This window comes from Falco cherrug, chromosome 1 (assembly GCF_023634085.1).
Source record: "Falco cherrug isolate bFalChe1 chromosome 1, bFalChe1.pri, whole genome shotgun sequence".
Lineage (NCBI taxonomy): Eukaryota > Metazoa > Chordata > Aves > Falconiformes > Falconidae > Falco > Falco cherrug.
Window position 1 is genome coordinate 973,461 of NC_073697.1, and position 15,141 is coordinate 988,601.

General features: G+C 40.4%; 1 protein-coding gene across 19 annotated transcripts in view; it reads right to left on the reverse strand.

Moving 5' to 3' along the window:
* Nucleotides 1-2,643: 2,643 nt before the first annotated feature.
* LDB2 (LIM domain binding 2) overlaps nt 2,644-15,141 on the reverse strand; it is a 220,156-nt gene continuing 207,658 nt past the window's right edge. For 4 of the 19 annotated variants that reach the window (XM_027808145.2, XM_027808141.2, XM_005441181.3 and 1 more), the window contains 3 exons: nt 14,205-14,328; nt 12,934-13,085; nt 2,644-3,920 (listed from right to left, as the gene is read on the reverse strand). In XM_027808145.2, coding sequence (XP_027663946.1) covers nt 3,690-3,920; nt 12,934-13,085; nt 14,205-14,328 — 507 coding nt within the window. In that variant the 3' untranslated portion in view covers nt 2,644-3,689. Of the gene's footprint in view, nt 3,956-6,625; nt 6,769-12,933; nt 13,086-14,204; nt 14,329-15,141 lie in introns of all 19 variants that reach the window. The other 15 variants (XM_027808148.2, XM_027808151.2, XM_027808147.2 and 12 more) reach the window with 10 other exon arrangements.

Consider the following 15,141-nt stretch of genomic DNA (forward strand, 5'->3'; position numbering starts at 1 on the left):
AGAAACTTTAAGAATGGAAATATTTTCATGAGGGGCAGCTGGTGAGACCAGCTGATGACTGATGTGAGTTGGAAACTCTCTGAGAAGTAGACTTTGCTGACCCAAGGCAAACAAACAAACAAATAAAAAAATATCCCCAAACAAAGCAGTTCAAAGAATAACCAAAACCCACCAGAGCTGATGATTCTTGCATGTCCCGAGTCCTTTGTAAGAGCAACCAGTTCAGTTATCAGTGTTCTTACTCAATCACCTTACTAATTATATGATTCTGCTTTTCTAAGTAAAATCCTGGAATTTCCTCCCTCTGATTTGCGAGGTTACTTCTCAGGGCTAGTATTTCCCCCCATTTAGCTAAAACAAACAAGAGCTTACTCTTTGAACATATTTCAGCATCATGAGATAAGCTTCCTTCCTCCTTTTAATAATCGCAGGGCTCCCCAGAGGAAAGCATCAACATTATTTTCTTCCAGATTCTGAGAGAGATACATGTTCTTGTGGGTGGTGAGAGCAGGTTACAGTAAAATGAATCACTGGTTTCAAGCTTTCATTCTTCAGGCTGAATCCTCGGCTCTCACGAACCTGTTACTTCAACTCACCTGTGATCTTTGCTCACCTCTCCCACTTCTCTCTATCAGACGGTCACGGATCACACAAAAGCCACTGTGCCATGGCACTGCAGCCCACAGCCGAAAGGCACAGCATCCAGTAGCTGGTATGATCACTGTACCTTGATTCTCCACCTGTAAGGAGTGTTTCCCAGGACAGGGCACCAGCACACGGGATCAGGCACAGGATCACAGGCTCTGTCTTGATGAGTTCACTGTGTCATTTGAAACACGGTAAGAAAAGCCCACGCAGCAGCCCAAGGCATGGGGATGAAGGGAGCAGCAATGCCGAGGCTGTGTGGCCAGCTGCTGTACACCTCAAACCACTTCGTTGAGCTGGCCCATTTGGACATTACTTTAATAAATAAGTGAATAAATAAAATCAGCTATCTTTGATTGTTATTCACCCCAACAACAACAGGGTGAATTGATAGCTTGTAGATGGGGTTTTTGTGGAGATATGGAGAAAGTGTCCTTCCAGATTAATTCAAGGACAGCACTCTGAGGAGCCTGTTGCCCATTTTTCAAGCGTTCCTATGTTTATTTACTGAAACAACAGGAGTAATATGACATCATAAATCTTTTAAAAATTGAAATAGTAGTGCCAGTCTCGAAAGATTAATAATAAGGAATGCCTTTTAGAGTGTGCTCATGGAAATGTAATATGAATGATTAGTGTTTTTGAACATTAGAATTACAGTCTATAATTGTAATGTTATAGCGGCTATATAGGAGCCGCTGATCCCTTAATGGAATACATTGTGAATTTAATTATTTACACAGAAAAATCAGGACTGATACAGTCACTGAATGATAGACCTATGGTTTCCTACAACCCCTGAGTGTTATGAAGGAGCAGCATTGCTATCTATGCCGATGCACTCGGTCCACATTTGTTATTCAGTTAGGTTTAAATTCTACCCTATAGTTGATATCCTTTGTGCTCTAGATCCTACAGAAACCTGGAGTGCCTTTTAGGCTGTCTTCCTGTGAGGCTTACTACAGATGCTAAAATTCATGGAACGAGGATTTTACTTGCAGGAGAGCGGGGCCCACGCTGGAGACTGAGGCTTGTTCTTCGGGCAGGGAGGGAGCTGAGCTGTCCCCTGCTGTAGGACCAAGTGGCCACACAGGGTGCTTTGCCCTGTATTTCTTCTACAATGGTGGTTTCAAAACTATGTGGTGGAATCACGTCCAGCAAAAGCATGCTTAAAAAACATGTATATACGCTTGCGAGACACATTTCCCTAGGGTGGCTTCTGGGTACACGTACAGCCACCCAGAAAAAATCCCCAGCACTTCTTCAGATGCTTTTATGATGTCAGTAATATTAAAAGTACAGTTTCAGTCAAGAGTAACACATCAGTCCCCCGCACAAAAGGCAGGATGGTGTAGGTTCAGTATCTCTGTCGGCAAGTCTCCCTGTAAGCAATTGCCGCCCACAGGGTGCACCTTGCAGGGCTCCTCAGCTGCCTCGGGGTGCTGGCATGTGCCTCGGGGTGCTGGCGTGTGCCTCTGCACCTCCCAGCTCAGCTGGGTGGCTTTACACGCTGGGCTGTATTCGCAGTGGCCACACCAGTCCAGAGGTTTTGCCTGCTCCCATGAACAACTGATTCGATAACAAAGGGAAGAGAGAAGGAGATTTTTTAAAATCTTCTCAGCCCCAGTTGAGGGACTCATCATAAAACTATCCATCAGAATTTAGCAGAGTGGAAATCCCTGCTCTGATAAGCCCCAGCCCCGGCAGGTGAGGGATGCAGAGTTCAGGATGGAGGTGCACTTGCTGGATGCCCCACACTCCCCTGTGGGTGGCTGTCGCGGCTGTTACTGACCTGTGGTGTTACACCTCATTAAAGTTAAAAAAAGAGCATCTACCCAAATTGAGCTGTAAGCGATTCACACCTAAACTACAGGCTTTCCTTTTTTGCTGGAAAAAGACTTGTGATTCAGTGAAACGCTAATTCCAAAAATTCCTAGTGCGTGATCCTGCACATGGGCGTTGTGTCTTTTGTATGCAAGGAACTGTAAAATCACTGTGTATTTGTTAACACAGTTTATTGGCACACTTATTGGCAAAGCATACATAAAATACAGTCGTATTATATAACACACTGACTCACTGTGTCTTTACATGATGAGTTGAACATATTAATATGTAAATGAAAAAATTAGTTTCTTTTATAAAGTTTCACATAAATACACCGGAATAAGAAAAAAAAAAAGTAAAACAAAAAATGGTTTGAGGGCTTTACAAAAATATTATACAAGAAATATACTATGAAAAGAAATAACAACAAAGTCAACTCAGATACAATAATAAAAACACAAAAGTTTTAGATTTATTAAGCTGCCCACAAAGTTAATGGATTACATGGCTTTAAAATATCTGGATCAACAGCAATTTTACAAAGCGTAAACTCTCATAGGACTGGGTGTCTTTTTCCACATAAAAATATTTCTCATGTCTTTGATGAAAAAAAGACATTTCTTGTTTCAGTATTTTTATTAAATGATGGAAAGAGTATCTACTGGCATCAGCTAAATGTAAATTAAAAATACTGGATCCTTTAAATGATTAACCAATAAAAAAAAAGTTAAAGAAAGAACAAAAGTTACTTTAAATTACTTTTCCTTAAAAGCTGATCTTTTTCTGAAACAAGAAATTTCAGGTGCAAGTTGAAAAGCAGAAAATATATTACAATTGTAAAAAGTTTTACATAGTTACGTTAATGAGATCCTGAGCACTGATGACTTGTTAAAATATGGCCATTGTTTGATGAGGAAAAAAACAACCCCTTCCAATAAAATGCATTGTCATAAATTTGCCATGAGATGCTATTTAATTTTCAATTATTTTAATTGAGGTCAGTGCCAGTATCATGTATGTGAATGCTTCCAAGAAATGTATATGGAAGCTTATACAAGAGTTTTCCCTACTTAAAAAAAATCAGATAGCTTTAGTTTAGAAATAGATACTGTATCTGTTGAAAGGTGTTTTTTCTAAATTTTGTTTTGAAGGATGGTGTGAAAGTGTAATTAATAACCCACTGACATACATTGCGGTGGGTACTGCTCCAGAATAACCTATTGGGAAGCTTGTGGTGTGGGGTTTTCAGATTTAGTCTCCTGGTTAGCAGGAGGTTTGCTGTTCCACGGGCTGTTATTTCCCAGTGCAGGTGAATTGTTGAAATCTTCTTCATCATCCATGCCATTTGCTGCATCATACTGTGTATTCTCTAATCTAGTGATAAGCCTTTCGTCTTCATCCCCAAATTCGCCTCCCATCAGAGTTGGTTCTCCTACCACCATCACATCCTGTGAACAGCACCCAATATTTGTTATATGGAAACCTTGAGAGAGAAAAAATCAACTTAAAAAAATTATGTTAGAGAATTTGCATCTCTTAACTTTGTGATATTTGAACAACAGAGTTAAAAGTTCCTGCATAGTAGGAACCAGGAGACAGGCTTACACTTTATTTCTAATTTAAAAGAAAAACTACCACATCTCTCTAACTGCATGCTCATGGCTCCAGATATCAGAAACCCCAGAACTAAAAAGCAGGTAGACTGAAAAATGTGCATGATTTTAAGCAAATAAGCAGGCTACGAAACTGCCTTAAACTCCTGCTTGAAATATTTAGCTTATATCCAGTAATTTTTTCCTGAGCCATATTATTTGGAAAGGCACCAGAGTGCATCTTAGTTGGAACTTGGCGATATGCGTGTTTTAAAAGTAGTTTAAAAGAAACCGCATTTCTTATCCTCAGCCTTCTCAAATGTGGAGCACAGCACTCTAATAAAGATGGTAACTCTCTTATCCACGGCCAGCCAAGCCCTTTTACGCATCCAATATACTTGACATTCTGCTACTTAATTATGGTAATTAATTTAGGTAAAGTTTTCGATAAAAACAATGTTCACACTGATTTGACAATTTGCATAGCTAATTAAGTCATTAGCAAAAACCTGCTGATTGCCAACAAGCCCTGAATTTACCATCTGTTATTTCATGGTGCCTGTCACCTAACTCCATGTAGGCAACCCTGCCGCCAATCTGTGCAGTAAGAGGACCAATCTGTCCAGCTGGTACCGTAAAAGGAAGATGAAGAGTGCTAATTATAATTACACTGATGAAGCTAGTAGTCATCAAAAACTGAAGCATGCAAGAAAGAAAGAATTCATCTAATCACTGCTTTAAGTACAAATTGTCCTTCCATGAAAACAAGTAAACCGCCTACTGTACTCCAGTGCATCACAGATTTGCTGCAAAAAACCTAACCAGCATGGGATAGAAAGGTGCAAACTTGAGATTGGAAAGCAAAGGTGCAAAGCCAGAGAGCTCTCTTGTTCTCTCTGTTCAACGGAGAATCAGGCTGCTGTGCTAACCGCTAAAGAAATATGTGGGATGCATCTTTTCATGCAGCTCAGGTGGCAGGGCATCAGCTAGCGTTTGGTAAAAGTGCAGTAATTCCAGCTGTCTAGCTTTGTACCCGCTGATTTAACAAGCCCTTCCAAGAATCCTAGCGAACAACAGATTCATATTTTAAAGGATCTGTTCCTCCTTACAAATGTAAAAGCATTTGTAAAAAGCAAACAGAAGACAAATGTTTGCATTTAATAAGTTTTCTTTTTAATCAGATATGTACTTCCTGCACCATGACACCATACGAATTGTTGCAAGTATTTAGTTTCTCAATATCCCTCAGCAAAGGCTGACATGCTACAGAAGAACATTTATATCACATTTTCAGCCTGTGCTACGTGAAAAATTTGCGAGTAGATGGGAACTGTTATATGATTTCTTCTTTACATTGTCTATATTTTGTTACTCCATATATCCATAAAATAATTGATTAAATAAAACTCACACACAGCTTTGCAACATAGAAGTTTAAAAGACAAAGTTGTTTATAACCAAGTTTATTCTAATTTATTCCATCCCTCTAAACAACAGGCAATGTATAGCGTGCACTGCTGAACCAGACCTGACCCCGTTGTATTGCGAGAGCGTTAATGACAAGAGAGACCTGGCAGAGGACAGCGAGTTGGGTTGGAGTGTGCAGTGTGATACAGCAGGGCAAAGGGACCGCAGTGGCTGAAACACAGGATCACAGACCGAGGTGGCAACCGTTCCTTTTACTTCAATGTTCTTGAGGATGGACCTCAAGTTCTCCCTGTTGCCTTACTAGCAAGAGGTGGGCAACTTGGATGAGACTTAGAGAAGCGCATCAAAAATAACTGTGGGGCTAGGACAGCTGGCTGGGGAGGCCACGTGGAAGAATTACGTATGCATTACGTCTACCGAATGGTTGGGAGGGGTAAATACGCTTCACAGCTGCAAGTGCTGAAAGGAAGAGGATCGCTTTAGGCCAATCCGATGAGATGTAAACTAGGGTACTAAGATGACGTTAAGTAAACGAACATGTAATCCCCACTGCCAAGACAATGTTCCTGTTACTGAGAACTGCAGACTGAGGATTAACGACCCCACTGGAACAGTGCTGCTCAGGTTGCCTAACACTGGGCTGGGAAAAATCTCAGTCTGTGGCAGGAAACTTCTGTGCATCAGCGGGGAGGTGTTCAGTGACTGCGTAAGTATTTCCATCTCTCATTTCTCAGATTCTTTGCAAATATTATTCCTTTAGTATGATGATGCCCACTGAGAGGACAGTTTGCACTTGTATTTCTCTCCATGCTACTGAGACTCTCTCTCTCTCTCTCTCTCTCTTTCTGGGAATTAAACTACAATTATATTGAGGTTAGTGGAGTTTTCCCTCATTCTATTTAAAGGATAGATATCACAGCATTAGTTACAGGACATTTGAAAAAAAAAAAAATATATATATTCTTGACAATCTTGCCACTTGTAGCTATGTCAGGCAAAAATCGTGTCTGAGGAAGCGCACATGCTGGTTCCTCCCCAGAGAGGATTCTGCTCCTCAGACTGAAAGCTGAAGCCCCCACCGAGTGCACCCCATTGAACCTCCACTCACTAGATCCCGTGCAATGACCACCAACCTCTGAGGAGGACTGGAAGTGACTCCTTTTAGAGCCCCTCAATGCTTCTCCTTAAATTGGCCCGTGGGGGTCAGTGCTGCTGAGTGACACAGGGCTCCATCCCTCCCAGGGTTGAGGCTGCAGCTCTGGAGCGCTCCTAGCTCCTGCTCATGGAGTGAGAAGCAGAATCCAAGAATTAAACCCTAGTCTCTTGCATGGCAGCACACACTGCTACGGCCTAGTTATGGTAGCACATATTTGACTAGATTAGTTGAAAAAAGATTTAGACTGTAGTCACTTGATCTTATTAATTTACTCGGTGATTAGAAACAACATTTTTGGTCAAGGAATGTCTCATGATAGTAAAATATGGTTGCAGTGAAGCACTGTAAATAAATCAGTGGATGTTTTACATCATGTGATAGAAATGTATTATTTAATAATATAACCACAAAAGCAGCTTTCATGTATATCATACCTTTCATCCTGAATAAGCCTAATTGCCATCCAAACTTAAATCGATGCACATAAACTATACACAGAGATCACTTCACACACCACTCAAATGCAAGCACTTCTATTTAACAGACCGGGCATTTCTCAGGCTTCATCTTTTCTATACCTGGCTTCGAGTTTAGGTCTGCTATGGCCAGTTACGTAACTAAACTTTTTAATTTTGGATTTTAAAGGTCATCCTGTGGCTGAACAATGTCTTACTGGAATCTGGAGGTAAAAATGGGTGGTGGGCCATGTAAAATTCCCTGTCCTGCGCCTGCCATCTTTGCTGCTGTTAATACGTGGCCCCGCTCAGCATGTGAGAGTGATTAGTTCCTAGCTTAGGTGTCACAGTCCCCAGAAGTAGGCAGTGCTTCACCAGCCTGGGGTAATTAAAACCACCTGAAACTACCAAGTATATTGTTCAAGCAAGTCTTATACTCCAAGGAATGAAAGTTGCACTAGTTTAAGCATCCACCTCTAAGTGCTAAGTCAAAAGAAGAAGGGTACCTCCTCCTGATCTTCCTTCCTTCTTATGGAACTGTATTAGTGGTGATTATTTTAATAACTGACCTCTTAGCTCCTTGCCACAAAAATTATTAATGACTGAGAGCCCCATCGCTGCCCACATCCATAATGGTCAGTGCTTCCAAGACAAAAACATTGGACTGACACTTGTGTTGATCTATAGAAACAGAACTGACATTTTAATTAGGTTTCAAAGTAAACACTTTCTAGAGGAAAACAGTTATCTTTCACATCCCATCACAGGCCTCTCTGTTAACTTGACATTCTGGTCTTGTTTGGAATATTTTTCCTAAAGTAAAAAAGCTGGAAACAGATTTGTTCACTCTTATGGCTAAATCTTAGATTCTGAATTGCATAGTTCTGCGACATGGGATAATTTCCGACACTGCTCTTCTGACCCTGGGCGCTGTAGCTCTGGTACTATGATAGACATTACAAACCACCTAAACCTACCCCTCTTTGTGAAACATGTAAGAAATCACATTGCTCCCTTCCACATCAGCAGGTTTATTTACGGATTTGGATTTTGAGGAGCTTAGAGAGAACTACAAAGAGAAGGAGAGATTATTGAGGTGTGTTACTTGCTTGAAGAGCACAAGGAGGCTTTAATTGAGACTCTGGATGTAACAAAGAACATTTGATTTACTTAGTGGCATGTAGGCATACATTGGTCTTCCCAACACAAATGATATTTCACTGGGTTCATGGTTATAGTATTACAGATCTTCATTAGTAAATGCAAGCAAAACCCACCTGTTAATTTCTATGGCTGTGACTGGGAACAGTCTAAAGCAATGGTTCTTAGAGTTTGTGACAGTTGTGCATCATTGTCAAATTTCCTAATTCAAATAGTTGAAAATGGATCAATGTGCACTGTTCTTATTAAACGTAACAGAAAGTGATAGTTAAGTGATAATGGCTGTGTGGACCCCTTCTGATGATCTTGCATACACCTGCAAACTGCAGATCCCAGTGTGCAAGTCACTGTTCTATGTACAAGGGCCTGGGCTTGCAAGATAGTTTCATTTGATACACAAGAATATGAAAAATGTAAATGAATCCAATTTTATCCAGTAAAGAGGCTTGAAAACCAAATAAAGACTTGGGAAAACACTGCAGCTAGCTTCAAGTATTAGAGGATATTACTACTGTGTAAGTGATAAGGCAATGACACACCCCCAAATTATATAACTGATTTCTCTGAAATCATATAAATGCTAACATTAGAAGGGCAGGGTTTTGATGAACCTTGCAGAAGGAGTCTTGCCCATCTTTGCTCTTTGTTTAGAAGACAGAGGAAATTGATAATTCCAGTTTCAGCACACCGGGTTAACATTCCTTTCAAAGATCAGATATGATCAAGAACATGAACAAATCTAAGAGCAGTTCAAATTACTGGCATCTGCTAAGACTAAGACAGCTGAGTGGACCACAATTTCTGGGTCTCTGTTCTGTCAACTTTCTTTACACATTAGAAACAGCCAATGTATTTGTGAAAAGCACTGGCAGTATTGAACCTGCACCCATGAAAGCCCGAGAGAAGAAAACTTCTGGTGAGAAAAAATATTTTTATATTTGTGCTATTGGAGCGACTTAAGTGGCACTTGGTTCTACTTCTAATACCCTACAGCGTGTTGCCTCAGCACCTATAGGATTCAGGTCAAAAGCATCACTGGACAAGTAACAGGCCAACATAGGCATGAGCTGTGTGGTGCAATCATGCAGCACACTGGCTCACTATATTTGCTTTAAGAATGTAGGAAATATGTAGGAAATACACAATATGTAGAAAAGGTGTTAAACAAGGGACTTGAGCAGAAAGTCATATTGACAAGAGATGCTAAGGGTCTGCAATCAGTAGCATGAGAAATAACAGAGCCGGAGAAACCACTGGGTTTTCCCACCACTCTAAGGGAAAATGAGTGTAACAGAGTGCAAGTGACTGTCAAAAGGGAAAACTTCATATTTTATTTAGCAGAGTTGAGACGGTATAAAAAAATAGAGGTAAGAGAACAGGCTGAGACTGACCCTTTTCAAATTGCTGATGAGAGAGAAGATGCATACCCACCCACTGGCAGAGACCCTTCAGATGCTTTTGAAGAGTGTGTTATTAAAGATGTATCAGAATGGGTCAGCACAAAGTGCTAATAAATTTAAGGCAACACAAAGGGCACAAATGATACTGATTGATTAGGCTTCAGCAACTGGACTTCAGGGTGCAGTGCCAGCCTGACCTGTGCATGGAAATACAACCACATCATTTCACTTTCTGGGCTTGGCCCCATGTTGTCAGCACAGTTCCTGCCTGAAGAACTGATCAGAAAATAACACAGGTAGAGGCAATGGCACAAACTCCTATTACTGAAGAAGAACGTATGTGATAAGTACTGTTCCATCTCATGGAGTAAGGTTTGCTTAGCCCCATGTATTTATCTGAAGGTCTGGAAGGGGCTAGGGGGGAAATGATACGTTCCTCTGAAGTGTCAAGCTTTGTCATAGCTGATGGTACTCCAGCTGCTTTCCGGTCACTGTCCTGAACAAGGAACATCTGCCTTTGCAGACAGGAAGACCTCAATAAAGAAACAGAAGTTAATAGTGTGAGTGAGAAATGTGGATGAGGTGTATGGTAAGTTCACACATTTGCCAGGGTATACACAGCATCACTGTGGGAGCAAAACTGAATAATTACTAATGTCCTAAACCAAGAAACACGACAGAGAATAGAGGCAAAGGAAACATCCTCTAATAGGATTAATTTACTATCAAAGAGAAAACAACCTAGAAGCACAAAAGTCACAGGAAATTAGGAGTTAGATTCTGTTATGGTGGAGAGACTGTCTTTGCTGGCTGGGAAGAAATCAGTGGAGAAAAAAAGACAAAGCTGGAGCACATGACTTCACATCAATTCAGGTTTGGTGTGGGTATGGGGTTATTGTCGGGGTACTCCAGAGAGGAGGATGGGAAAAATGGAACTCAAACTAGCTCTGTTATGTGAGTTATCTGGACAGAAGATTTGATTCTTTTTCTCTAATAATGAGGGTGGAAATGCTTTTAACACTGGAAATGAATGATTTCAGTAACATTTTTTTCTGCTGAGCAAGGAAGTCCCATTCACGGAAAGCTATATGGCCAAATGAAGCTTTTCATTAGTTGAAAACTGCAAAATTGTGTTTGAGGATATCTTGTCTGCTACTGCATATAAAGGAAATCAAACACTAACCACTGAATGATTAGCTTTAAGGTAAAGTTATCAGAAACAGAAAGCAAGTTACTGCTCCCTGCACCTAACTTCAGAAAGCAGTGGCATGCCTGTAATAAGGCCCACTTCAAAGAATACATAATTTTGAAGAAACATGGTATCATCTCTGTATTTAACTGAAAAGTGTTGAATAGTTTTACACCAGAATATCCTACTGCTAAAATTATTTTGAGTTCTGTCTACTCGACAGGGTGGCCCAACCATTAATTCCATCTGGCTTGCTATCTTTGCTGTGGGGAAGATGGGAAGAGCTGTTAGTATGTCAAATTGAACAGCTAAGCATTTTCCACTTTGCAGAGGGAAAGGAGAAGCATCCTATAAATGGAACCTGATCCTCCATACAAAACAGTTTGGACCATCTTGCTACTACAGTACAGAAGGCAAACAATATTGAAAAATACTGACTATGCAGCATCCTGAAAGTCAATGAAGACCAAAAATCCATCCCTCATACCATGATAAATTTCACCATTATGTCTCAGAAGCTCAACTATCATCTCCATCAGGAAAAGTAGCCTTGAATACTTCATCTGTCAAGAGCAGCCTTTCAGTACCTGAAGTCAGCCTGAGTATCAGTGGGAATGACAGGTAACTATCTGAGGGCTCAATTACACTCAAACATACAAGTACACCTGACTACCACTGAATCCAACAAGTCATCTCTCCAGGGAGAAGCAGACTGAAGAGAGGCAGGGGGTCAGATTCTGGCCCTACTGAATTGAACTCAGGGCAGGCAGTAGCCAAGAAAAAGTGATTTTACTGTCCTTTAAACTCAGAGACAGCAGGGAACTAGCTGGTTGCTCAGTTTTGCACTTAATTGTTGTTTTTTTCTTAAATATGGTCGATTATTGATCTAAAGGGCTTTCTGGCAGACACAGTCTGCGAGGCAGAGTGGTCCCTGCCACCAGGGGATCAGGTAGCTGGCCTTCTGACTGCTTTGTGCTGCCAGGAAAACCCAGAGATGCCTATATTAGGGAAAGAATCTGACTGCAGGGATGCGAGCCATGTGAAAATTTTAATGTGACAAGGAGAAAATATGAGTTTAATGTACTGAAGCCCAAAGCTTCATAAGCTAGTGGATTGCTGAATCAGTTGCTAAACAAAAATCTTCATTTCATTTCGCTGGTGTTAGTCTACTCTTTTTTTATCTGGGTATTCAAGCTTCCTAGGAAGTGCCTGCTTTGTGCTAACAAAAGGCCTATATTCTTTGTCAGGCTTCAGAGGAGACCTAGCCCTTTCCTATCTGCTGATCAGAAATCCAATAAAAATCCCTGCATGTTATTCCCAAGATACCATTTTATAGTTCCTATAATATCAAATTAACTCCCCCAGCTTTAAAATACATAAGCTTTCTCCTTATTGACTAAGGCACACTTTGTCACAATTTGGGGTCTGATTACCCCTATATTGTGTCTAAGGCAATAAACGTGACATTGTTAAAGTGCTGGTACAGTTCTAGGAATGACTTGGTGTTTCCCTGTATAATTAGGACGTCAACAGTTAAGCTACTGGCGTGGGTAAGCTAAGACCCATAGTCCAGTGGATCTACCCTCTGCAAGTGGAATGGTTTGAAAAAGAGATAACCTCTGCAGGTAAGTTAATTCATGACCTGTCCCACTGAACCCGGCACCGGTTAGAGGTAAGGTATGAACGTAGAGTGTGGCTGTCCCGTTCCACACGGACTCATCCTCAGCACCTAGCGGGTGGAAGTCTGCAAGACTCACACTATATCTAAAACCGTGAGACCTAATCTGAGACCCACCATCAGTGGAAGGACAACCACTGACAAGAACGGGAGTTGGCCCAGGCCTTAAAAAAAGTCACATCTGGTCCTCAGGATACTCCTACTTGGGGGTCATTCATTAAAGCTGCCCTGCAGAACGGCTTCTTTGTATCTCTCCACTACTTGCCCAGCTCCCACAGCACACTGTGCAAGATCACCTTTTGCCTGTGATAGTTTAGGCTCAAGAATGCACCTTCTTTACAATGTAAGGGAAGAATTAAAGCACCGTAAGTGATTCAGGCCTAAAAGGAAAGTGAGACTTACAGGTACCTGACTTGATAGACTCAGGTTTGCAGCAGCTGACTTTTTCTTGCTGTTGGTACTATTTGCATTGTTCCCAGCACTGCTGTTGGAAGTGCTGCTGGTAGAGTTTTTCCTTTTTCTCCGTTTGGTTGTCGGTTGTCTTGTGGGTTCTGCTGCAATAAAATGGTAAGAAGGAAAGCAAGTGGCAGATATTGTAAAGCATGTACTAAAATGATCCACAAGCAGAAGTGCTGAAACATTTTTGCATCTAGTTTTAAATTTCTATGTTTACAAGTAGTAATAGTACTAGATTTAACACGAACTGCAGAATAATATTTGAACCCAAACGAATGGAATCTGCTTCAATTTTGTGTAACAGACTAATGAAGCTTATTCTTCCAGCATTATCTGTAAAGAAATTTGAAAGCATTTTACTAGTGGGAGTATCATGATAACTATCTTGATGCTTTAAGTGACCATGTAACTTGCTGAAGGTCACACAGCAAACAACAGTGCTAAACAAAAATCAAGGTCTTATTCCGATGTAGGGTACAGCCTCAAACGATCCAGCCAGAGGCAGTGGCTAAAGGCAGCTCTCTACCCTACTGCAGCCATCCACGCAGCATACAAGCGACTACCATTTGAGATCCATCTACTTTTGAGGTGGCCTTCACCTTTCAAACTGACCCTCCCAAGAGAAGCCGTGACGGCCTGCTGAATGCCATTTCTCTGCAAGTCTTCCAAACTCAGAGCGAGTCAGGACAATTATATAACTTTGCTTAAATTGGCGAAGAACAGAGGGGCAATGGTACTTCTCAAAATTTGGCTGGGGCACCCATGTGAATAGTCTTAGATATACAAATCTTTAACAGTCTGAAAAGAGAGAGAATTATTATTTTGAGGTGTAAGAGGAAGGAGATTAGGTCCAGGCCTGTAAATAACGTTATATTAGTCTCAAAGACAATTAATTATGAATTGTAGCTGTAATTTCAGAGTCACAGCAGGAAGCTGAATTACACAAATGATGAATTCTAATGGAGCCAGTAGGCATTTTGCATTCCATCTACACATATTTTTGTACTAAATTATATCCCAGCCATAGTGAAACCATCTGAATGTGCACATCTATAAATCAGTTGGGTCAGACTGAAATCATAAAACATCAAAATAATTTTCAGGCTTACTTTTGGAACAGTGCTAATTCTTATTACTTTCCTTTGTAAGTAAATTTTCCCACTGTTTCTATATTAATTTAACTATAAAAGAAGTAAAATACTGGAAATGAAACATACCTGGTGGGGCCACCATTCTCTGCCATTTTTGAAACAAGCAAGTCTTCAAGCAGTCTCGAGGACTTAGATTGTAAGTTTTATGTCTTGACATCAGTTCCTGCATTGGCTCCAGTATTACACACAACTGGAAGAAAAAGAATAGAATGATTTCATCCAAGCAAAGACTCAGTTGATCAGTATTTACATAGCTGGAAAGTATATTCTTGGCTTCTTTTTTACCGTTGCTAAGGGAGTATGCCTTGTACAGCTCAGTTTAATCTGCACTGGGATTGCAAGATCAAAACTCTGAACTGAGAAAACTTTTGCTCACTATTTGCCATCTTAAGTATTTAAAAAAAAAATCAGAAAAACTTCAACTCTGGTCTTCCAGACTACAGAGATTTCAGAAGAGTAGAAAATTTTCATGCTTGATTGCCAAAGTTGCAAAGGTGAATTAATAAATAATAAAATTCCCATAGTGGGTTATCATTCCCACACAACAAAATGTACACACAATGATCTTCTGACCTTCTGCACTCCACAATGAAGACTTCTCATAAACGATCTTTTACCTTGCTATTGTATGCAAAACAATTAAAATAATTGTGTTCCTTTCTAGTTATGATGACTATACATTTTCCTCCCATCACATGAATGAGATGTCTGGGGAAAAAAAGAGGAGTATTTTATTTTCCTTGTCAGCTTGAATGCTTTATGATGTCAAAGCTGGAGATTTCTGAAAATATGGAATTTCAAGCAAACACCTTTTTCAAATGGAGTCTTATATATTTTCTATCTGTTCACTTAATAATTAAAATCACTGTTCACTGCTTTTTGCTCCTGTTAGCACAGTAGATCTAGCATAAAGAAGAGAGTGAGCTGGTTTCTATTCCCTCCTGTTCATCACCACAGAATTGTTTCCAGTCAGTTAAGCCTTACACAAAGCCACAGAAGACTG